We start from the raw sequence: 23686 nt of genomic DNA on the forward strand, positions 1-23686 counted from the left end.
GATTTAATGGTGCATTGCTGGGGCCACTGCTATATCATTCAGTAGCAGTGATCCCCAATCCATCATGTGTAGCACTCAAGTCTCAAAATAGTCCTTTTCACTATTGTTTCTCTTTAGAATAAGACAGGGATGGAAACTGCAAGGGGGTATTTTTCATCAGAGGGAAGTTTTTACTTGCTTTTTCTATTTGATTTAAAGTTTTAAAACTGGCATTTAAAGGCCCTTACTATACTCCTCACTATCAGCCAAATCTGGAGGCCTTCACCCAGCTTTTGCTCAGTCCTTACTCAGGTAAAATGTCCACTGAAGTGAGTCAAAGTGGGTGAGGTAATATCTTTTAGTACTCTGTTGGTGAGAGAGACAAGCTTCCAGCCAAACAGAGCTCTTCTTGGCTGAAAGCTTGTCTCTCTCACCAACAGAAGTTGATCCAATAAAATATATTATCTCACACACCTTGTCTCTCTAATATTCTGGGACTGACATGGCTACAACTACACCACATACTCTGGAGTGACAAATTGTCTGAGCGATAGGCAAGACAAATGTTCCGATGTCTCCCCACTGATTTTGAGTGCTTCAGTTTCTGGGTAGAAACACGCAGGGCCTGTTTCTCAAAGGGTGCCAAGGACCTGCAGCCTGTGTTGTAAGAACTGCAGGAATTCACTGTCTATGTCAAAAAATTGTCTAGGGGGTGAGAACCATAGGATTGGGAGTCAGAACTCCTGGGTTGTTTCCAGCTTGAAGGGGAGTGTGATCTGGGGTTTAGAGCCACTGCGGGTCAGGACTCCTCAGTTCTGTTTTTGGCTCTGGGAACAGGAGTGGGGTCTAGTGGTTAGAGCAAGGGACTGGGAGTCAGGATGCCTGGGTTCTCTTTCCATGAAGCTGGGCCTAGACAGGCACTGACTCACACATCCCCTCCCTGCCTGGGGGCACTGCTGGGGGTCGTGCTTGGTATGTGTTTCATGCCCCCCATTGCAAGGCACTCAGGCTCCCTCTGGAGCTGGAGAGGGCGTTCCACGGTGCTCCTGATACAGATGCGGACACAGAGTAACACGGCTGCCACTCTGACACCTGAACGCAAGTGTGTTTGGGGCAGGGCCCTAGCGATTTGTCCACACTCTGCATCTCCATAAAGTTTTGTTTGGGGGAGGGGGGGAGGAGCTGTCCGAACAGCTCGCCTGGCTCCTCAATAAAGTTTTGTTAAAAAGAGAGGCCGCCTTGTGCTCGCTTGTTTCTCTGACGGCGTCTCCAGGTCGCTCAATAAAGTTTTGTTGCGGAGCCCAGCGCGGAGCTCTCGCGAGGTTTGAGCGGGCCCGGCCGGAGTTTCTCGCGGCGTTTGGGCGAGCGAGGCGGGGAGGCTTCGCTCATCGCGCGAGAGCGGGAGTCTCGCGAGAGTTGGCGGCTGCCCCCTTGGAAGCGGTGCCGTTTCGCTTTGGGAAGTGAGAGGGGAGGCGGCCCCGGGAGCGGGGCGGACAAAGGGGGCCGCGAGCCGGGCACCCGCCGCGCCGCGGCCGAGGGGGCGGGATCCGGGGACCCTCCGCGTCGGGAGCCACTCAGGGAGCCGGGCCTAGGGACCTGCTCAGAGGCCCAGGGGGCCCCTGCCCAGGCGACCCTCTGCCCAGGCCAGGGCGCCCGCTCCAGGGCCCAGCCACCCTCCTCCCAAGGCCCCCCTCCCGGGGGCTTTCCAGGCCCTTTAGCTTCCTGCCTAGGGGCCCTGTGAGGTCAAGGCCCCTCCCCCCGCCACCCACCCCGGGGCCTGATCCAAAGAGCTGCACCCCATGAAGCAGGGAGAGAGCTAGAAGCAGGGAGGACAGGCAGCGGGGGCAAGTGGCTGTGAATGGTGGGAGGAGAAAGGAGAGCCAGGGAAAGAGGAGAGAGGCCTGTAGCGGGGGGGTGTGTGTGTGTGACTGGGGTTTAAAGTTTGGGGGTTTTGGAGGATTCCCCCCTCCCCTCTTCCAAGCACAGTGGAGAAGGAATGCCAAATCCAGAGAGACATGGGGGCAAGAAGGATGGAGGAGGAGGGGGGTCCTTGCAGCAGCAGACATCCAGCAGTGGCAGTTCGAACAGCAAGGAGAGGCACCGGCTGGTCTCCAGACACAAGAGGCACAGGTCCAAGCACTCCAAAGATTCGCCGCTGGTGGCTCAAGAGGCGGCGGCACCACTAGGTGCAATGATCAAGCCCCTGGTGGAGTATGACGACATCAGCTCCGACTCGGACACCTTCTCAGACGATGTGGCCCTCAAGCTGGAAAGAAGGGAGAATGATGAGAGGAAAGGAAGTTCAGACAGGAGCGACAGGTTGCACAAGCACCGGCACCACCAGCACAAGCGTATTCGGGAGCTGATCAGGAGTAAGCAGGTGGACAAAGAGAAGAAACTGGAAAAGAATCAGGAGGTGTCCAGCAAGTCAGGGTCCACCAAGGACCGGGTGTCGGGGACCTCCAAGAGACTCAATGAGGAGAATGAGGAACATTTTAAGTCACAGCCATCAAGAAGCAGCAACAAGGAGTCCAGGTCGGCCAAAGCACACAAGGAGAAGTCCAGAAAAGAGCGGGAGCTGAAGTCTGGGCACAAAGACCGCAGTAAAAGCCATCGGAAAAGGGACACTCTGAAAAGCTACAAAGCAACTGATAGTCCAAAACGGAAATCCAGGAGTCCCCACAGGAAATGGGCTGACAGCCCCAAACAGGATGACAGCCCCTCAGGAGCATCCTACACCCAAGAATATGATCTCAGCCCTCCACGGTCGCATACATCCAGCAACTATGATTCCTACAAGAAGAGCCCCGGTGGCTCATCGCGCAGGCAGTCGGTCAGCCCACCCTACAAGGAACCTGTAGCATACCAGTCCAATACTCGGTCTCCTAGTCCTTACAGTAGGAGACAGAGGTCCGTCAGCCCGTACAACAGGAGGCGCTCATCCAGTTATGAGAGAGGAAGTGGGTCGTACAGCGGGAGGTCACCCAGCCCATACAGCCGAAGGCGCTCGAGCAGTCCTTTTGTTGCCAAGCGGTCAGTGAGCCGAAGTCCAGTAGCCAGGTGTGTGATCTCTATGTTGTCTCTTATGTGTTGGGGGGAGATTGGATGGCTCTGGGGTTGCGAGTGATTGACCCTCTAGATCATCTATTCAGGTCTGGCCCAGGTAATTAGTGTTCACTTCTTACTGCCAAGGGCTCCTCACTGGTCTGTGTGAGTCTGATGGGCTCGTTACAGTTCCCTTTTGATAGATATCCGCATCTTAAAAAGCACCGCCATTGTTGGCACTGATCAGCCTCCGTGTTGGCAGCCTCAGCAAAGAGGCCAATACTGAATGAGCCATTAGGATTGAATTACACTTGCCTGTAGAGGTGGCTCCTGCAGAATACGAGTGAAGCATTGTGGGGAAGTTTGCACTAGTGAGTGTTCTGTAGAAAGTATCTAAATTTCTAGCGATAAAAATCCAGCACCTTTCATTAGCACTAAATGTACTTTAAAAAGCTCTCACGTTCTGGAAACTTTGATCAAAATTCTAAGAAAGAGATTTATCGCAGTTGTCAGAAGGATTGTTTAATTCAGAGCATATCTCACTCTGAGCTGATTAATTTTTTTCTTTCATCATAATTAGTTGACCGTATTTAAGTTGCTTCTTTCTAGTTTAAAGTTGATTTTCTCAGGCTGTGTTCTGCTCAGTTATGGATCATTTGCTTCCATTTGTTTTAAATAGCTCCTTGGCATTCTAGAAGAGTAATTAGGTAACTTTTTTATTTTGGAACAGATGTATTTTTTTCTCTTTATGCACCAGTAACTTTGACACACACAAAAAAAATGCCTATTTTTGTTTGAAATTAGTAATAGTGCTGCATTTTATTTCGGATGTATAGTAATCAAGAGTATTTTGAGTACAGATTGGTAGGTAGCCTAACATTATTTTTCAATCTAAAGCTTGTGTCTCCATGAACTTCCAGTTCACAGCATGTGTGTTATGGAACTATGGGTATAGCTTTATCATAATTCTAAACTGAACTTGAAAGAAGTAAGCCCTTAGGGTAAACTGTCAAAACAACATGTACAATGTTAGTTGTGTTGCTTCCCTGGATTCCATTGGGAGCTGTGAGCAAGGAGATTGGTCTTGGGAATCTTTATCCATGTGATTGGTACTTCTCATGTGGGTAGTCCCATTGAACTCCTTGCTTGTGGAATTGAGCCCTAAAACCACATCCACTTCTCTCAACATTTAGGGAGTAGGCTTTCCAATGAAAATTAGGGCTGGTATGGGCTAAGAACATTGCCTTTGTCTTCACAGCAAATAGTTATCTCAGTGTAAAATCCTAGTGGCGATAAGACATTGGTAATTTTTGCTTCAGTTTAGCTCACTGAGGTCAACCCTATTCTCCCCCCATCTGGAATTTATTTGACTAGCTACATGGAAGCAAAAGCTACCTGTCCCTTAGCCATCTTGATATAAAATCCTAGTGGAGACATCTCCATGTAAAAATGTATATATATTGGGGGGGGAACGAAGACATTGCTTTCACAGACTATGCGCTTTTAAGCCCCTTAGAAAAGTCTACTGGGTGACAGATGCCTTGTGTATCCTTTCTGGCTGTGCTTGTAGGCTCTGTTAAAGGTGTGTATCTACTCTTCCTTAACCAGCAAGAGGGTTGCTATTGGTTGGAGGGTAGTAGAGGAATCAGTGGGATCCTAAAGCTCTGTGTTTTCCCTCCATTCCTCCCCTTAGTGTGTATAATGCTAATTACTCCTGTGAAGTGAAGATCACTTTTTCTGAACCTGGTTTCATGGAAGCAGCTTTGAATGTGCTTCCGTGAACTTGCATAGCCATGTGGGAAAGTTTTCGAGGACACCTTTCTGGTACAGCACTTAGCTAGTTAACCAAACCCAAAATAATTCCAAAGGTTACTGTTTGTTTACACTCTGTTTATTTCAAATTCTTTGAATCTAGGGTTAAATTGATAACCCACCACAGTCCCGCCCCTTTCTCTTAAAGCTGGTCTGCAGTTTTTTTTATAGCACACTCTTTTTAATCAAAGCTCGGTTTCAATGAGCAACACAAAGCAAGAAATAAAGAGTCAACTGAGTGTGCAAGAAGCTTTCGGAAAATGGCTACCCCAAAGTACAATATTACACTTAAATGAGCAGAGGGAAATGTTCAGACCTTATTTTCTTTCTAACTGTTACACACAGGAGTTCTGATTTTCAGTTTGCTTGTGTTAGTTGTTGCTTCACTGAACCTGCATTCCATGCAGTGAGGAAAGTTCAGTGTAAATTCCTCAGAGGGGGAGGAAAGCGTCTTTCCTGTGGCACTGATGTTTTTTCATTGGCTGAGGGTGAAATCCTTCCTAGTGATTCTTTTACCTCCCCATTCCCAAAATGTAGTCTGAGAAGGAAGATGGTGAACTAAATACTGGAATGTCCCTGATGCAGAAAGCACACTGTGGGTCACATTCCAAGTGGGCCCTCCAAACAAACTGCTTTTGGTTAAGGAGGAAATGTGGAGTCTTTGGTTGGGAGGGAAAGTAACAGATATAATCACTGTTGTTCTCTATAGCAGTTGTAGTAACCATGCCATTGCAGCTGTAGCCAAGAGAAAGAATTCAGGTAACACCCCACTTGATGGATGTGGGCTTGTACACTGTTATGAGATTTTAGTTTCTGGGTTTGTATGTGCGCCATAGTCACTGGTGTGCAGCACAAAATCATGTGTTGTCAGATGTCCATGAACTGGATTTAGAAGGTTTAATTTGAGGTAGTTTCTCTAATGCAAGGGTGGGCAAACCGCAGGCTGCATCCGGCCCACCAGATGTTTTAATTCGGCCCTTGAGCTCCTGCTGGGGAGCAAGGTCTGAGACTTGCCCCGCTCCTGTGCTTCAGCCGGCGAGCAGGGTCGGGGGCTGCTCCGCTCGGCTCATGGAAGCAGTGGCATGTCCCCTCTCTGGCTCCTACATGTAGGGGCAGCCAGGGGCTCCACTCCACACACTGCCTCCGCCTCTAGCGCTGCCCCCGCAGCTCCTATTGGCTGGGAAACGTGGCCAATGGGAGCTGCAGGGGTGGCACCTGCAGAAGGGGCAGCGTGCAGCAGAGACACCTGGCTGTGCCTCCGGGTAGGAGCCGGGCGGGGAACATGCCACTGCTTCCAGGAGATGCTTGAGGTAAGTGACGCCCAGAGCCTGCACCCTGAGCCAGCCCCATGTACCCCAAACCCCTCATACCCAGCCCCACCCCAGAGCCTGCACCCCTAGCCAGAGCCCTCATCCCCCCCGCCCCGTGTCCCTGCCCCATCCCTGATACCCCTCCTTTCCTCCGAACACCTTGGTCCCAGCTTGGAGCACCTCTTACACCCCCAGCCCCACCCCAGAGCCCACACCCCCAGCCGGAGCCCCCTCCCGCATCCTGAACTCCTCATTTCTGGCCTCACCCCCTCCCGCACCCCAACCCCAATTTCATGAGCATTCATGGCCCACCGTACTATTTCCATACCCAGATGTGGCCCTCAGGCCAAAAAGTTTGCCCACCGCTGCTCTAGTGGTTAAAACAAGAAACCAGGAGTCAAGATGCCTGAGTCCTAGTCCCACCTTCGCCACTAACTTTCACTTTAGCACTATGCTTGTGATTTCTCCATTGCATAATGGGGGAATAATGCCAAATAACCTCACCTGTGAGGTATGCTTAATGTTTTTAAATTGCTCTGAGAGCCTCAGGTGACAGGCATTCTGGAAGTGTCCAGTTGTGCTCTCTCTATCATCTCTTGTTCTGCATCCCTCACTGGCTGAGGGGAAACTGTTGCTAACAACTCTTAGCAACTTCCAGTTTCATAGTATAGATAGGGCTAGAGATTTCTATCAGTTATTCCTCCAATGATCTCTTTGGTACCGCTCTGATTGTTCCCAGAGTGCTTTGGTCTTGTTTAGTGAGCCATTCCCATTCTCTCCCACTTTGTCTTAATTCACGGGCCTGGTGGGTAGCATTTTACACGTCCAGTTTCTTGCATTAGAAATACAGGAATTTTGTAACCATTCCGCTATAGCTGGAAAGAAAATCTTGAACATCTCTAAAGCTGGGAGCTTTTCCTCCCTTTTTAAGTCCTATAAACTAGGTAATCTGCAGTGCAGTGTTGGTTTCAAAGGTGATGTGTGAGGGCAAATCACTAACCTCTCGGTCAGAGATAAAGTTACTCAGTGATTACACTAGACAGGGGAAACACCTTACAAAACTTCCTGTATATATTTGCTTCTCTTAAAACATATTTCAATTCAGTCAACAGTGACAAAAGCTAATATTGCCTGTGGAGGGGAAGGTTTCCAGATCCATGTTATGAATCACTTGTAGCTGGGATTTAGTGCATGATTCAGTGCTCTTTTCGTTTAGAATTAAGTTAGCTCTGTTTGCAGCTAACCATGTCATACAAGTTCAGTTAGGAATGTTGTCCTCAGCAAAGTCTGCAAGTGTGACCTCTGAGTGCAGTGAAAGCATGCTGCTAGCTATTTCAGCTCTTGACAGTTTTGCAGCGGGATGTGGAAAGTGAACTACTATCCAAATGGCAAATTCTGCCTGTGTGTGTGACAGTTAAACTGATTATCCAGAGTCCCCTGAAGATGACATACCAGCTTGAGGCATATTGCCAGCTTCTGTTTAAGCACAACTTCCATGAACATTGAAGACAGGATCTGAAATAAGTCTTGACTTTTTTTATACTCTTATTGCTGTTTTTTTTCTTTAAGACTAAAGGTAAGATCCACTTAGTCACATTGATATTTGGCCACTACAGTCACAAATGTCTAGTGAAATGCTTTATAATAAGCCATTTCTATCCTTCAGCTTATTTTTAAAGCATTTATGTTGTCAGAATATTTGTTTAAAATTGCGATTCTCTTATCTTATGCAAATTATATTAGTCTCTTACACTGCATTTCAATTATAGTTGACAAATCTGCTAACAGCTTCCATGTTTAAACACAGTTGCTATTACATGTTTTCTGAGCTGTGTGGAAAAGGGAATTTCTTTTAACCATGATCTAAAATCATGCTATATTTTCTACTGTGGTCAGAGAACTCTAGGTTTGAATAAATCATAGAATAAAAATCAGTTGTGAACATGATTTCAACTAAGCAAGGGTAGAGTCTGGCTTCAAGATTTTTTTTATTTTTTAGTAACATGTGTCTTCCAGATCATTAAAGTCCATCATTTCCACATTACTCCTCTTAAAATACACTGTCCCATGACTTGCAAAATCCCAATCTTCCTTAAAAAGGAGAAAATATTCACTGACCTGTAAATTGAAAATACCAGTTTTCTGTTTGTTTGGTTTTTATTTCCAGTCTTTCCAATGAATCTTCATTCCTAATCTCCACTAGGTTCACAGATACTGCAGACTTGTGCCTAATCCAAGTTTATCCTCTATTCAGCTCGTGTACTTTAAAGGAAGGCATTTTTCTCCTTATTTGTGGCTCACACTACGGTGCAGATTTCCAAATTCATTTAATATCTCTGCCTATGTAATAAATTGTAGCTCACTTTTTGTAAATTCAGACTTAGAGTATCTCTGAACATGTCTAAATCAGGGTGAAAGCCTCAAATTGTCTTTCTGACTTGCAATGTACAAATGCATTTATGGTAATAGTAAAACCTCTACTTGGAGTGAGGATGTTCTGTGGGCAAAAGTGGCATTCACTGGGAGAATGCCTCATTGCAGTGATACTCAGACTAAGGCTCTTGAGCTGCAAGTAGCTCTTGATTGGGTCTCCTGCGGCTCTGTGCAGCATATGATATGATATTAAAACACTGTGAGTGAATATATAATACTATAGTGAATGAAACAATGAATTCACACTACTGTGTCTATTTTGGGTAATGTTGATTGCTAGTTTGATTCCTTAGCCACTGAGGTCTGAGTATCACTGCCTTACTGTAACACCACTGATCAATGCCGCAAGGTTGTGCAGAACATTCCCACAAGCAATACTCATGTCTTATCATTGTGTTTTCCCTCCTGCTCTACTGCCCCGAAAGATTCGTAAACTGTCAGCTCATCCTCTCAACTAAAATCCTCCAGTCAAGCACTGTGCATGTGTGATCTCTTCTTCAACTTGGGGTTTGTCTAACCCTCATCTTGCGGTTCTGTTATTTTAATTGTTGATTTGTAAGCAGCAAGATCTTTGACCTTGGAAGCTCCCTAGATGTTGGATAATTTTCAAGTGTCATCAAACTGGTATCCTTAATTTAAGTGTCTTCAGACAAGCCTTGGGTATGGTCAGAAATGGAGTTGACAATTTATGAATGCTCTTGTCTTTCAAGAGGGCTATCCCTATATGTTAATTTCAGTAACTAACAGAGTATGCATCAGACTGCATCTCAGTTTTCTGCTTCCTGCTCTTTCCATAGGAAGTCTGTGAAGTCCCGAAGTCGAAGTCCTGTATATTCAAGACACTCATCATCTCACAGTAAAAAGCAGAGGTCCGGTTCACGTAGTCGCCATTCCAGTATATCGCCTGCGAGGCTACCATTGAACTCCAGCCTGGGAGCAGAGCTCAGCAGGAAAAAGAAGGAACGAGCTGCAGCAGCGGCGGCAGCAGCAAAGGTGGATGGGAAGGAGGCAAAGAACTCACCTGTTTTTCTGTCTATAAAAGAGAACAGCTCATCTGAGGTTAAGGAGACAGGGGCGGAGTCTAAAAAGGTACCCAAAATCATTAAATCTGAAAAATCAGCCTCCGACACGGAACTGGTTAATTTAATACACATAAATGCAGAGACTAAAACATCTCTGGAGCCAATAAAAACCAAGATAGACGAGAACTCTGAGAAGAAGCATGCAGCTCCAATTAAAGACTCAAAAACGATGGGAACAAAAGACTCCAAGTCTGTAGTAGCGAAAGAGGAGATTGCAACTCCAAAAGAGACAGAGACAACAGAGAAGGAGAACCCACCTCCATTGCCCTCAATAAAATCACCTCCCCCACCTCTACCAACGACTACGCCGCCACCTCAGATTCCCCCGTTGCCTCCTTTGCCTCCATCACCAGCTGTTCCACCTCTACCGCTTTCCCAGCTGACTTCTGTTCAGGTCCCTACTTCAGTCCCAGCCTCTTTGCCATCTTCTTCCCACTCAAGAACATCTGCTTTGTCCACTCAGGCAAACTCTCAGCCCTCTGTCCAGGTCTCTACAAAACCACAGGTGTCTGTGACGGCTGCTATCCCACACCTGAAGACTTCAACGCTGCCTCCACTCCCGCTCCCACCTATTCTGCTCGGGGAAGATGACTTAGATAGGTAAGGTCATGTGGAAACCTCAGTTCTGCTTGGGTTGGAATACATTGTACTAACACGTTACAGAGAAGAGATTTTATTTTTAGCTTGGTGACTCTTCCTTTACCCTGTATATGTTTCCTAGAAGATACCTAGTTTTGTACTTGATTCTGTTGAAGCCTGTGCCATTCTACTGAAAACACCACTCATAACTAAATGCCCTGTCACGTCGTCGTTCACAATGTTATCTTCTTGTCCGTCTCTCCATCCAGAATAGCTATTTGGAGGGGCTTATGATTCCGTGCTGAAACTAACACAAAATCTCAGTGAGGAAGAGAAGTTTAGAGGCTTTTTTTTAAAAAACAGTTAAAAAAAAAAAATATGGGAGAAGGTGGGGCTTCACATGGGAGAAGGGATCCTCTTACATGCAGCAACTTGCAAGAGAAGGTCCTGAATTATTATAAAAACTGGAATGCTCCAAAAAGCTGTGTTAAAGTAACAGGAAAGAGCATGTGACTTATAGGAGAGGACAACACAAAGCAGTGTCGCACTTGCAGCATGTTGTTCGGACATGCAGGCCTTGTCTACCTGAAACAAATTGCATTGCTTTAACTTACATTGGGTTTTTTAATCAATTGCTAATTGATTTAAGCTAAACTAAAAGTACTATATGAGAACTAGGTAGTATTTTATTTATTTATAATAAACTGAACTAAGAGTGTCGACAGAAGTTCGCCTCAGACTAACTAAGCTGCTTTAAAATTGCACCTGGTGCAACTGTGTCCTGTAAGCAAGGCCATAGACAGAAAATAAAAGAATCTCAGAAGTTAAGTAGCATATCTGGAAGGAGGGTTGTTGGGAATAAGGAAACCATGCGTAGTTCAGTAGTTTTAATGGTAATTCACCCTGTGGTTTTAGTGTAACCTGTTCTTTATCTGTGCCCCATGCTGCTTATCTAATTACATTGTTATATAATTTTAATGTGGAAGAGGGTAACCCTTTACTGTCTATCTCTAAGGGGTTTTGTTTACATAGGGATGCTCAGGAAATTAATCCAAGTTAACTTTTAAAGTGGATTACTTAAACCAAATTAAACCCAGGTGTGGATACTCTTATTCAAAATAAAAGTGACCTTAATTTTGATTGTGTCACACAGGGGTTTAATGCAGTTTAACCAATCTACTTTAATTTCACATCTTAAATCAATTCTAATTAATTCTCCTGAGAGTTCACTTATAGATGAGCCCTAAGCAGAATGTCAAGACAGAGTCCTTTCCCAAGTGAGCTGTAGTATTGACTGCTATTCCAATCATTTTGAGATCTGATAGATTACCCAAGTAATCCCCTAGATGACTCCAAACACTCACTTTTTATGGTGGTGGAAATTATCTGTATAAACCAGGGCAAAGGAAATAGAATCAACTGAAAAAGGATTAAAAACTTTTTTGTCATGGCAGAATACTTTCTTGAAGTTTTGTAATTTGTGAATGATTCCACATTAGGTCCTCACTATTTTTTACTTTACTAAATTGCTCACCAAAACCCTTGCTCTCTCTCTACTTCTCAGTAAAGAGGTACTGGGATATCTTAATATAAGACTTAATTACTCTTGCATAATGTAAAACAAATCAATCTACTAGTATATTCTGAAGTATTATTACCACTTCTTACGTGAACAAAGTTCATTATATGTTCTTTGTTCACTTACTGTTCTCAATCGATCTTTTAGGCATTAGTATTAGCAAGGTACTGCTGTAATTGTGATCATTACAATACGTTATAAAAGTTTAGACCAGTGCAACCTTATGTTGTCTTTCACAAACAGCACTTGGTTTAGTGTTGTTCAGCTTTTTAAATAGCAGTGAGAGTGGAAAGAATAGCCTTAATGTGCTATCTAGACCAGTACTTGTATTGGAAAAGTACACACTAAACATAATGCTGTGGTTGCTAACATGGTGTAATAGCCTATAGCCTATTGAGTCAGCTCTGGTATAGTTAAGCCAGCCTTGTAAAGCATCATAAACTTTACCACAAACTCACACACCTCTTATTTTCATCACTGCCACGCTAATATTGTATGTGTCCCCAGATGAGTGGCTGATTACTCTTTCAAGGTTGACTTGCAGCTTTGTCAGTTTCTTCATTTTACCTCCACTACCATTGTGTATTTTGAGAGATTTATAACATAATTGCAGAATATATTTCCACCCAAAGATTGGCAAACAGGTTCTCAGCCAGCCAGTTCATTTGAAAAAAGAGGAGGCAAACAAATAAAGCCACTTCATTAGGGTTAGCAGGTGTTAGTTGCAAATGACACATTGACCATGCACAGTACATTGTTTTCAATCACTTATAACTATTTGTTGACGGTGAACAAAATTTCTTTAAGTAGGTTTCTTTATTCTGTTTCCAACATGTGGAAAAAACACATGCCCTTCTCGATTTCTAAGACTATGGCAAGCATGAAGTTTAGAATCCCATTGGAGTTACCCAAGTATAAAATGCAGCTCAGATGAGTAAATAAAGATTCTTGTACCTTTCTCTTCATGCTTGTGTAATGCTAAAAAGACTCACGATGTATCATTGCAAAGGATTCACCTTTGCATTCAGATGCAGCATGAGATGTTTCATCTTACAGGGGAGGGCACGAGGAGGGAGTGGAAACGAAGGTTTTAGAATCATTTTAGGCATGTGATGGCTGACGTCACTCTAAGTCTCATAGCTTGAATTCCTCGGGATCTCTGGGAGGTAATGACTATCCCCAAAATAGCTAAGAGATGTGCTAATTACAGTTTTTTAGAGCAGATACAGCTGTTTTACTGTTATGGGATTTTATTTCCCTTGTTCTTTGTATTGATGGGGTTTTGGTTTTTTGAAGCTTTGCAGCTCATCTTTAAGGTTTTCCACTCCATCTGTATGCAACACTCAGGTTTAGGTAATGCAGAGGTGATGTTTGTTTAGATTTAGTGTTTAAAAAAAAGAATGGCTATGCAAATGTCTTTGCGCCCTGACCATAACTAAATTTAAAATAGCCACCTAGCAGCATAATTCTGAGATACAAGTAAATTAACTCCAGCTAGCCAGCAGCCTTAAATAATCAAACGAAGGTGACAATTTACATCAGTCAGCAGATAACCATGAAAAAACTCCAGAAAAGCCTCTCCTCTCCAGATGCTACCGAGCAACACATCTTCATCCTTCCCCAAAAACCCCGTCAAACAAATACTCTTCCCAGCAAGCTGCAAAAGTATCAAATTCAGGCTTTTTTGGATGAAGGTGTGTGGAGCATGTTAAAACACTGCATAATGTTACGGATCTAGGACAAATGCCCTGCTAGCAAAAGTGGGTAAAGCTCCGTTGCAGTTGGTGGAACAGGAACTGCTTCTCCTGATGGTGAATGGCATACACAGGCTGAAATAACTAGGCGCTGAATCCGAATAAATAACTTTTAAATATTCTTCAAATAGCTTGTTTATAACCTATGAAGCTGGCGAGATAATTTGACCACGTCTATCAGGCTCTACCACAAGAACTGATTTTCAGACGTGGCACTTGAGTTAGGTGCCTTCGTCCGACATTTAGGTATGTCTACACTGCAGCTGGGAACATGCTTGAGCTAGTGCGCCGAAAATAGCAGGGCAGCCAGTGGTAGCACAGGCAGCAGCTTGTGCTGGCTGCCCAAGTACAAACCTGCCCACGCCCCCAGGAACGTTTGTACTCGAGCGGCTAATCCGAGCTGCCGCCTGGGCCACCCCCGTTTAGACTGCTATTTTTAGCCTGCCGGCTCGATCCCATATCTGAATCCCATTTTGAGGGCTCCTCTTGTCAGCCTTAACGCTGATGTTCTTTGCTTTCATTAAGACTGACCAATACGGGGCAATCCTGCTCTTCTAAGTTAACTGCAGTACTTCGGGTGACTTTTAAACAGGGGCAAGAGCAGGCCCATACATCTTTCTCTTGTGTCTGTTGTTACTTTCATGGCTTATAACCGCCATAGTGATACATATCAGTGACAGTTTTCCTCTAGTACTTGGAGTAGCAGGGCTTTTCTAATTAGTTCACTAAACCTATGTGCTGACCTCAGTAGAAGTAAAAAGACAATTTTTTTTTGTCTGTTCCTTTTAAAGAGTATCAGAACTCAGTTATTCCAAAGGGGAAAGTACTGTACTTCAATCAAAACCTCCTTCCATTTCTTGCTTCTGTATTCATTTGTGGAATACATTGTGTTTCATCACAGGTTTCAGCTAGGTTGGGAAGTGGCTAGTGAGTAAGGTAACTTTCCTAATTTTCTATTCCCATCAGTTCAGTTGCATTGGCTTCTTTGTGCTGACGAGCAGAATTTTAGACCTGCTGATGCTGACATGCATCAACCTCCCCAAGCAGGTTGCCCTAAGAATGATCCAAGAAAGGCTGCTTGTCTATTTCTCAATAGACAGCTTTTCCCTTTCCTGGGGAGGGTGGAGTCTTGTACAGGGTAAGTATTATGAATAATGTGACTTGCCTACTGCCATTCAACTTGGATTGTAATTCCAGTTTATTCAAATCCAGGAATTCTCCCTGATACTCCTTCCGTGTCCCCCCGATAAACTAGATTCTGCATTTCAGTCTCCCACTAGTTAAAGATAACACTACATTACCATTGGTACCATAATAAAAGAAGAAATGAGCTGGTGATCTACCTGCAATATGCAGAAGTTATTGTTGCCCCATTTCTGTCCTTGCGTTAGGTCCTTGAGTTAAAAGCAATATAGTGGAGAGATGGTTAGTTTTGCTTCCATGTTGTAGATTTGCAATGGCCATTAATGGGCTTAAGGATCAGAACATGCCTTTAAATCTGTTTTAATGAGTAGACAGGAGATGGGAAGTAGGGCTCAATAAATAGATAACAGGTTATATCCCAAATTTGTTGTTGCGTTTATATAATGTTAAGAATTTTTATTCCACTGTCATGGGAGACTTTTAGTTGCAAAGAGTTATGTGGTCTTTTGAGGCTGGACTGTGTTTTTAATTTAGTATTTTTCTATGTTGACTTTGGCTTTGAAACAAGAAAGATGCTTAATTTTAACCCTGAGTGTCTAGAGCTAGGCTCCTAAATCCATACTTGGCCCCCTAACTTCAGGCACTCAAGTCTGAAACTTTTGGCCTGTGATCCTCTTTATTTGAAGTGGCATCTTAAGTTTGACCATATTGTATTAACTTGCTGTAACTTTCTGGAATTTAGTCCAAAGGAGATTCTTCCTCCAAAACTTGTGAAGAAAGAGAGAGAGCAGAGACCACGACACTTGCTCATGGACCTCCCGCTCCCTCCAGAGCTTCCTGGAGGGGATCCATCTCCCCCGGAGTCTCCAGAACCAAAGGCAGTCACACCACCTCAGCAACCATTCAAAAAGAGACCAAAGTAAGTGTTTGCACAGACTGCGTGCTAGCATCTCTAAACGGTGTCTTCTTATGGTGGTGATCTTGTGTTTATATAGCACCTTTCATCGAGAAAGATCCCAAAGTGTTTTAGAATGTGGCTATAAATTGGACATTGAAACTGTTTTCCCTATCATGAAAATGCACCTACCTCTGAGGTTAAATCTGCAACTGTTTTAGCAGTTCTCAGCAACCTAGCAAGTCACTTCAGGTTGAAAAAAAAATTCCTAATGTATTTGATGAATCTGAAGAGAGAAGTGTAAGTAGGCACAATGCAAATGCCCAGTTGGAGTCTAGTCAGGACACTGCTGTTAATGCTACCAGCTGTGCAAAAAGTACTAGCGGATTTTTAATGACTACACATATTCAGGATCTCAGTTTTATGTTTCTTCAAGGGGCATGTTCTGTTTTACAGCCCAACTTACCTCTCTTCTGGACAACCCATAATTTTTTCTGGAAATCATTTGACCTGAGACAGGCTTGAATCATGATACTGTGGTTCTAAAAAAAACCCAAAACATTGTTCGAAAGAAACTAAACCCCTGTTGTGCTGGCTTTCTTTTATTCGCTGCATCGACTCCTTTGGGTTTCTAGTTCACATTTGACAGGTTTAAGGCTCTGTCTGTCAGTCTAAACACGGGTGTTTGTCCATGCAGGAGAATGGGGTCCTTTCTCCATCCATTTGAATATTAACAAACTAGAAGGGCTACGGGGGGGGGGGGGGGGGGAGAGCAGGTGAAATGTGGCATATTTGCATCACAATGCCTGCCTGTAATTCAGACTTTATTTTGTCAAGGTTCTGACAGGTCCCATTGTTCTATAATCTATTACATGATCCTTCCTATGGTGTGAATTACTGGAGTGTTTCATGTACACCATAAGCCTAGTCCACCTTGAAAATTCCCATAAACTTTCATTTAACAATTGCCTTGAAAACAGTATTGTGGCTGAATTGGGAAAGGACCTGTCATTCTGAAGCCAAAGAAACCTGGCTGGCAAACAACCTGATGTAGAATCTTCAGTGTTTCTAGGAAGCAGTTGTTCAGGAAAAGGGGCTACATACCTTCACCCATGACATTGGTGAAGTATTGGTGATCTATTCTCCACTCGGTGGGCATACTTGACTTTCTTTAACGCTAATGAGAACTATGCATTCGTCAAGAGTATAAACTCTTTTGTACAATTAGGAGTGTCTTCTATATTTTCTTTCCTTTCCCAAGGCATATTTGCTACATTGTGTCCTAAATAATAATCAAATGTCCTATGTTCATTTCCAAATACTTAACAAATCTAAAATTATGAAAGAATTATGTTACAGTAAAGAATACCAATTGGCTTCTGTCCAAACCCCACTCACATTAAGAGCAATGTAACAACATCTTTAGCAGAATCCTGTGTATCATTCTCCGTTCATAAGACAGGGCAAATCCATTTGTTTGAGGTACAGGCTAACTGAAGAATGGTGAGACATACTGAGAATCTTTTAGTAGTGTGTTTTGATACATCATAACCCTTGATCCCTATTTTAGATCATTGTATGTGGAGAAATAAGGGATGACATTGGATGGAGTTCAGATTATGCTCTTTGGTCTTGTACAATTGTTAGGTCTGTTCTTTAAGTGTAGGGACCTGATATAGCATAACGCTGCAGGATGATGGGCATAGAAAAAAGTCCCATTTGGCTACTCTGCCTGTAGGAGGTATAGGACTATATAGTGTAATTCACTAAAGACTATTGGAGTAAAAATTTACAAAATAGCACTTAATGAGAGTTAGTCATGAAAGTGACCATGGAAATAGCCTGTTACAGGCCTCATTTTAGAGCAGGTTGAAACAATGAGTACAGTAGTTGCCATTTTAAATTAAAGATGGCATTTGTTGCTTGGATAGTTAATTTTTTTCCTGTTCTTATTATGTTTTTTCCTGTTCTTAGTATGATATTTAATATTGTTGTGTGGGATGGGTTGATATAAATGTTTGTCTAGTGATGCCTGCTGTATTGAGTAAAGAAAATTCACCTCCATCTAGCGCAATGTTTCTCAATAACCGGTCTTTGGCCTGGCGCCAGTCCCTGAAATCTCCCTGACGCAGCAAGCCAGTCCCTGGTATCAAAAAGGTTGAGAAACACTGATCTAGCACACCGTATAAAATTCCTAACTCTGCAATCTGTTAGACTACAGAACAGTCCCCACCAAGGAAGTGATGGTATCCCTTTGCTTGTTGGTAATTACTATCTAGATTTAAGGTATACTGTAGTCTGAGGAACAATCCTGTGTTACAAGTTGGATAGGTAAGATGACCAAATTGCTCTCCAGTCTATTAATTTTTAGGATTTAAATTTAAAAAATTCACTTCCATTTAAAGCAGTTATGATCAAGTCCTATTGTTCGGGATTTTAAAACTAATCTTCCCTTTTTCAGAATCTGTTGTCCTCGTTATGGTGAGAGGAGACAGACAGAAAGCGACTGGGGGAAGCGCTGCGTGGATAAATTTGATATCATTGGGATTATTGGAGAGGGAACATATGGGCAAGTGTACAAAGCCAAGGACAAGGATACAGGTAAAGGTTAGATATAGCCTTAGTCTGAATAAGGCAATATTGAAAGAATTTCCCTAAGTGATTCTTGGATGTCTTTTTAATTATTTTTGGTGCTATCACAGTGAGCCTGCTTAAAAGCTCATTCCAGTTTTAGTGCTGTTACCACTCAATGGGGAATACCACCATGACCAGTAATGGACTTTGGAATGTGGACTTTCAGAGGACTCTCAGGGAGCAAGGCTTCCCAAACCCCATTGGCCTTCTTTGGAAGTTGGCACCTAACTGTTCTTTTGTTCCTGTGAAAATCTCCCCATGTGCATCCACAGTGTTACTCCATCCTGTAAACCCACAAATTTGTTTTCATGGCTGCTGTCTCTCAAGCCACAGATGAGATCATTGGCACAACAAAGACTCTAACGTAGAGTGACCAAAGCAAATAAGTTCAACAAAACTGTGATCCTGTTCTTAACTCACCTTTCTCTGCTTAGTATTGTAGCATCTATTGCTCTCAATGTTTCTGGTTTTGTGTGGGTATACTATGGGAGAGTTTGCTAATCCTGCACTTTATAGTTTGCACATAGATGGTGTTCTCTCCCCACTTAGCAAAGTTTTAGTAGACGAGACAGCATTGTAGATAGTGAGTTTGCTTAATACGAAGTGTTTCACCCAATGTCCTACAGTGCGTTTTCCAGTGAATTACAAAGTATAACAAATCAATTCCAGATTAAATGAACAAACCACGTTCTGCGATGGTGGGATCCTTGCTCTTTAGTGTGCTGTCCACTTGCTAATTTGTGTTGTCTCCCAGTCAGTGCAAATTAGTGAAGCTCTATTGTCATGTACCTTGCATTTCTAGGATGTCTTTCATCTCAGGATCTCAAAATGCTTTACAAACACTGAATCTCACAAGCCCTATTCCTGTGTGAAGAAGGTGGCGTCCTCATTTTTCAGATTGAGAAACCACGCCACATGGTTTGAACTGACTTTGGGAAAGTAACATAGTTAGCCGTTTGCAGAGCTGGGAATAGAAACCAGGAATCCTGATACCCTCTGTCTGGTTCTAACCACCACTTCACTGAGTAGCTCTTTTGTGTTGAACTAGTGAAATAGTATTCGCAAGCAAAAAAATACTTTAAGATAGAGTTCAGATTGAGCCATGTAACTTTTTTGGAAAATGTCTTCGTGCAGGGATGGGCAGCAGCAGGCCCACCAGATCATCTTATTTGGCCCGCCACAGCCCAGCTTAGGGCAGGCATCTAGCAGCATGTGGGGCAAGGCATCACATGGTGAGAACCAGTGGGCCGGATCAGGTAGCTGGGCCTAACCTTCTGGGACAATAGCCGTCGCTGTCAGGTGGACTCACTCTCCATCTCCCACCCTGGAGGCCAGGACCTGACACACATACACTGTGTCACACCCTGTGGGGGCAGGACCCAACATACACATGCCCCAGCCCAAAGGGTTTTAGTGGCTTTTGTGGCCATCTACTATCTTAAAGTTGCCCATCCCTAACTGTCTTCAGATTGCAATGTTCTTCTATTACCAATGTAACTGGAACCTAGAAAGGTCTTTGCTAAGAACATAATTAAAGACTGAATGAGCAGTTTTCTTAATGAAAACTAATCATAAAAAGACCAAACTCAAAGGCCTGGGCAGGCCAGAGGCGGGACAGCATCAAGAGTTTATCATTTGGATTATTTGGAGTATCTGTCCACAAACACTTTGACACTGACTTGTTTTGACAGGTGAACTGGTGGCTTTAAAGAAAGTGCGATTGGACAATGAGAAGGAAGGCTTCCCCATAACGGCCATCCGCGAGATTAAAATCCTTCGGCAGTTGATCCATCGCAGCGTTGTTAACATGAAGGAAATTGTTACAGACAAACAAGATGCACTGGACTTCAAAAAGGACAAAGGTATTGCTAGCTGCATAGTGTGGTTTAACTAACAGAAATGTCTCCAGCACTTTGTTTACTATCCTGGTGTAAGGGTGGGTCTAGAAATCTGATACAGTTCTGATTTATTATAGGGTTTCTTGCTAGAGAAAACTCTAGAATTGCCTGTTGCTATGTGTCTGCATCTGGATTAAAAAAAAAAAAAAATCGACATGTATTTTATGACTGCAGATCACAGCAACAAAATCTCCACAGCCTGCTACTGATTTTGCTTCGGTACCAGATATTATCCTTTTTGTGGGTTGCCTGCAACAGAACATGCGTTTTCTGATCACTGGTACAGAATCATTACTTGGAAGTGTTCCCAAGACTCCAAGCATTCATACTAGTCCAAGTATCCAGCTTTGCGGCAGTCTTATAGCAGCATTAGCTCATGAGCTGCTAGAGGCCGAGATCAATAGTTACGCCATTTGGAAACTGGTATCAACGTAATGAATTACTCTGATGCTCTAAAGAGAAGACTCCAGCGTCTTCTCCCTTGGCTGCATTGGCTCTGCAGGGTATCAGACTGTCTAAAATGGGAGGGGTGGGGGGAGTTTGTGAGCTGAGAGTGAGCTGAAGTCTGTCCCTTGTGCATCAACAACAGAATTGTTGCTTAAATCTTAATCAGTTACACCTGAGCAACCCTGTTCCTATTGAAGACTGTGGATTTTCATAGGTGTAAAAATGGGCTGCAGATACTTTAATAATGGTGGTGCTGTACAAGGGTCCAGGTTGACTTTGCAGAACTGTCTGTTAGAAGAAATATATTTGTTCTTGTAAACTAAGCATGCTTGAGATGAATGTGATTGGGAGGCAATGAATGTGGAATGCCACGGTACCAATCTTAGAGTCCTGTCACTTTACAGAGCCGATGCACACTTAGTGCGTCCCAAGGGTAAAGTATACTTGTTTCTGTCCTGGGAGGTTTGTGAGTGATCAGTCTTTAAAACTGAGTTTGCCTTTGCTGGTTTAGCTGTAGCATTTTTCCCCCAGCACTGGGCAGTCCCTTTATTATGCTGGATAACGTTGCCTGTCTCAAGAGCCAGTTAATGGTATGGAAGGTTTCCCATCCTGTCTCACTTCTAAGTTTGATGGTGCTTTTAAAAACACAGCCCTTTTAGGTTGCACTTGGAGAGTCCCTTTTTCCAGCAGATTCAAGTCCTTGATGCCATAGGTAGCTTATGGTAATGCTTCCACTCTGGCCTTTTGTTGCTTTCCATGAAAAGAAAAGTGCTGAGCTCCTGCCCTGTGGAGATCAGACCCCCTCCCCTCCTCACCCCCTGCCTCAGAAGTATGCAGCTGAGCATATAAAATCACAAGTCACCTTTTTCTAAATCTTGGCCTTTATCTTGAAGCAATTCCTCTACATAACCAAAAACATTGAAACTTTTGACTCTACTTTTCACCCCCTGTCTTAAACTTTGTCTGTTTCTGTGGCAGGTGCCTTTTACCTTGTGTTTGAATACATGGACCATGACCTCATGGGGCTGCTAGAATCCGGCCTGGTGCATTTCTCAGAGGACCATATCAAGTCTTTCATGAAACAGTTGATGGAGGGGCTGGATTATTGTCACAAAAAGAACTTCCTTCATCGAGACATTAAATGTTCCAACATCTTATTAAACAACAGGTAACTTGGTACTGGATAGGGTAGATGATGATTTCATCAAACTGGCTAATTTGAGCTGTGAGACGATAGCTCACTGATTCATTTAGATTATGGGAAAGAATACAAGGATCTTATCTGCTGTAGTGGTCCTGTCTCCTGTGTGTTTCCATCAGAAGTGACAGATATTCTAATTAAGCAATAGGTCCCCTATCTGTAATAGGAGTTTTCTTTAACCAAAGGTGAATGAGCCTAATAACCTTCTGCTTAACTTCCTGTTGGCGGCAACCTCTGCAGAAGAGACCTTTTGCTGGCAAACTTACTGCTCCTTATCTCAGTCTCTTAAGGATGGCAAACCGTGTCTGGGTGCAGTTTCTGACTCCACAGCATTTCAACAAAAATGTTGCTTATTTAATACTAATATTTAGGGGACTGGTTTGGTTATGTTAAAGGAAACATATATGCCTTTTGAATAGGAAATGGCATCCTGGAATGGATCATTCCGGGTGCATCACAAGGTTAAACCTTGCTACTGAAAACCATCTGCAACAAAATGTCATAAAGAACATTGTGGGAAGGCTGAGTTGTGATAAATAAGATGTTTGTTCAGTGAAAGAGCCCAAAGGAGTATTCCTGCAGCTATTGCTGCTAGGTTCAAGTCTCAAAGTCCCTGGGGGAGAATGTAATGGGTTTATTCCAGCATCATCTCCACTGAGTCCTTTGTTGGCATAAATAATGTGGGAAAGGAGTCTTCCTCTCTCTCAATGTCTCTGGATTTTTCTGACTGTTCCTCCCCACTTCCCATCACCTGCAGACGCCACCCATGCTCTGCACTGTCAGAGTTTAATTCCTTAGCTGTTTAGAGGCTGGGATTGTGGTGGTGGCAGTGTATTGGATGTGAGCTCCGATGTCCCTCACTGTTGACCACCTGGAGACCAGTTTTAGGAGTGGCATAGAGGTGTCAGAATGACTTCCTATGTAGTCTTCTGCTAAAGTCGCTGGATGCAGTGGGATAGGTTACAAATTGGAGACAGTTTTCTAGGATTCTTCAGGTCGCCATCTGAACGCCAGTGAGGGCAAATTAAAACTGATAGAATCTGATCGTAACACTGCAAGTCACTGCAGCCACATGCCCATTTGTGATGGTCGTGAAATTGAATGCTTGTATGTCTATCCTTCCATAGAGCATAGGATCTGTTAAAAATCAGACAGGCATATCCAACATGAGCAGTTGCCAAACACCAGTTGTCCTTGGTCCTTTCTGTTACCTTTCTTTATATTTCAGCAAGTGATCCCATCTGTAACTCATGCCCATAGTTGTGCTTGTGTTTTTCAGTGGGCAGATCAAACTTGCAGATTTTGGACTTGCTCGACTGTACAGCTCTGAAGAGAGGTAAGTCACTCAAAGGGGGAATTTGCTAACATATGTGAATTGAACCACTGAGTCTCCTGATGCCCCAGTACTCGGTCAGCCTGGGAAGCTAGCCGGCAGCCCCTTTATAGAGTAAATGTGTAATACTATGCCAGCTGTCTAATAGCCTTTCTTTAGACAAACGCAGCTGACTGTGCAGAAGTTTCACTTCCTTGACTACCATGAGTCTGCTCTTCAAATTTTTGTACCATTATTTTTCACTTCCTACCTTAACTTTTCAGCAGGGTTGCTGTTAAACCTCACCTACCTTCCAGTTTAGAGTTAGCTGCACTTCAGTGCTGGGTTAGGTGATTTGTGTATGTGGGTGTATCGGCAAAGATTTCTGAGGCTAGCCACTTAAAGAAGTGGCCTGATTTTCAGATATGTGGCCCACCTACAGCTCTCATTGACTTACAGAGGAACTGTGTGCCCCCTCCCCCACACTTCTGAAAACCAGGCTGCTCTTGTTTAACTGCCTAATTCTAGGCCCCTGTGTTTGAAAGCGAAGGCCATGGTTCTTAAAGCATTTTGGGATCCACTG

General features: G+C 43.6%; 1 protein-coding gene across 4 annotated transcripts in view; it reads left to right on the forward strand.

The window, feature by feature from the left end:
* The first annotated feature begins 1422 nt into the window (after positions 1 to 1422).
* Positions 1423 to 23686, forward strand: part of CDK12 (cyclin dependent kinase 12) — a 70904-nt gene continuing 48640 nt past the window's right edge. For all 4 annotated transcript variants that reach the window (XR_013344616.1, XM_077806180.1, XM_077806182.1 and 1 more), the window contains exons 1-7: positions 1423 to 3039; positions 9377 to 10261; positions 15459 to 15635; positions 18073 to 18212; positions 19937 to 20107; positions 21569 to 21758; positions 23071 to 23127. Coding sequence is in view for 3 of the 4 variants with exons in the window: in XM_077806180.1 (XP_077662306.1) it covers positions 1976 to 3039; positions 9377 to 10261; positions 15459 to 15635; positions 18073 to 18212; positions 19937 to 20107; positions 21569 to 21758; positions 23071 to 23127 (2684 nt within the window). In the remaining variant the exon portion in view is untranslated. The remainder of the gene's footprint in view (positions 3040 to 9376; positions 10262 to 15458; positions 15636 to 18072; positions 18213 to 19936; positions 20108 to 21568; positions 21759 to 23070; positions 23128 to 23686) is intronic.

This window comes from Eretmochelys imbricata, chromosome 27, assembly GCF_965152235.1.
Source record: "Eretmochelys imbricata isolate rEreImb1 chromosome 27, rEreImb1.hap1, whole genome shotgun sequence".
NCBI classification, from domain to species: domain Eukaryota; kingdom Metazoa; phylum Chordata; order Testudines; family Cheloniidae; genus Eretmochelys; species Eretmochelys imbricata.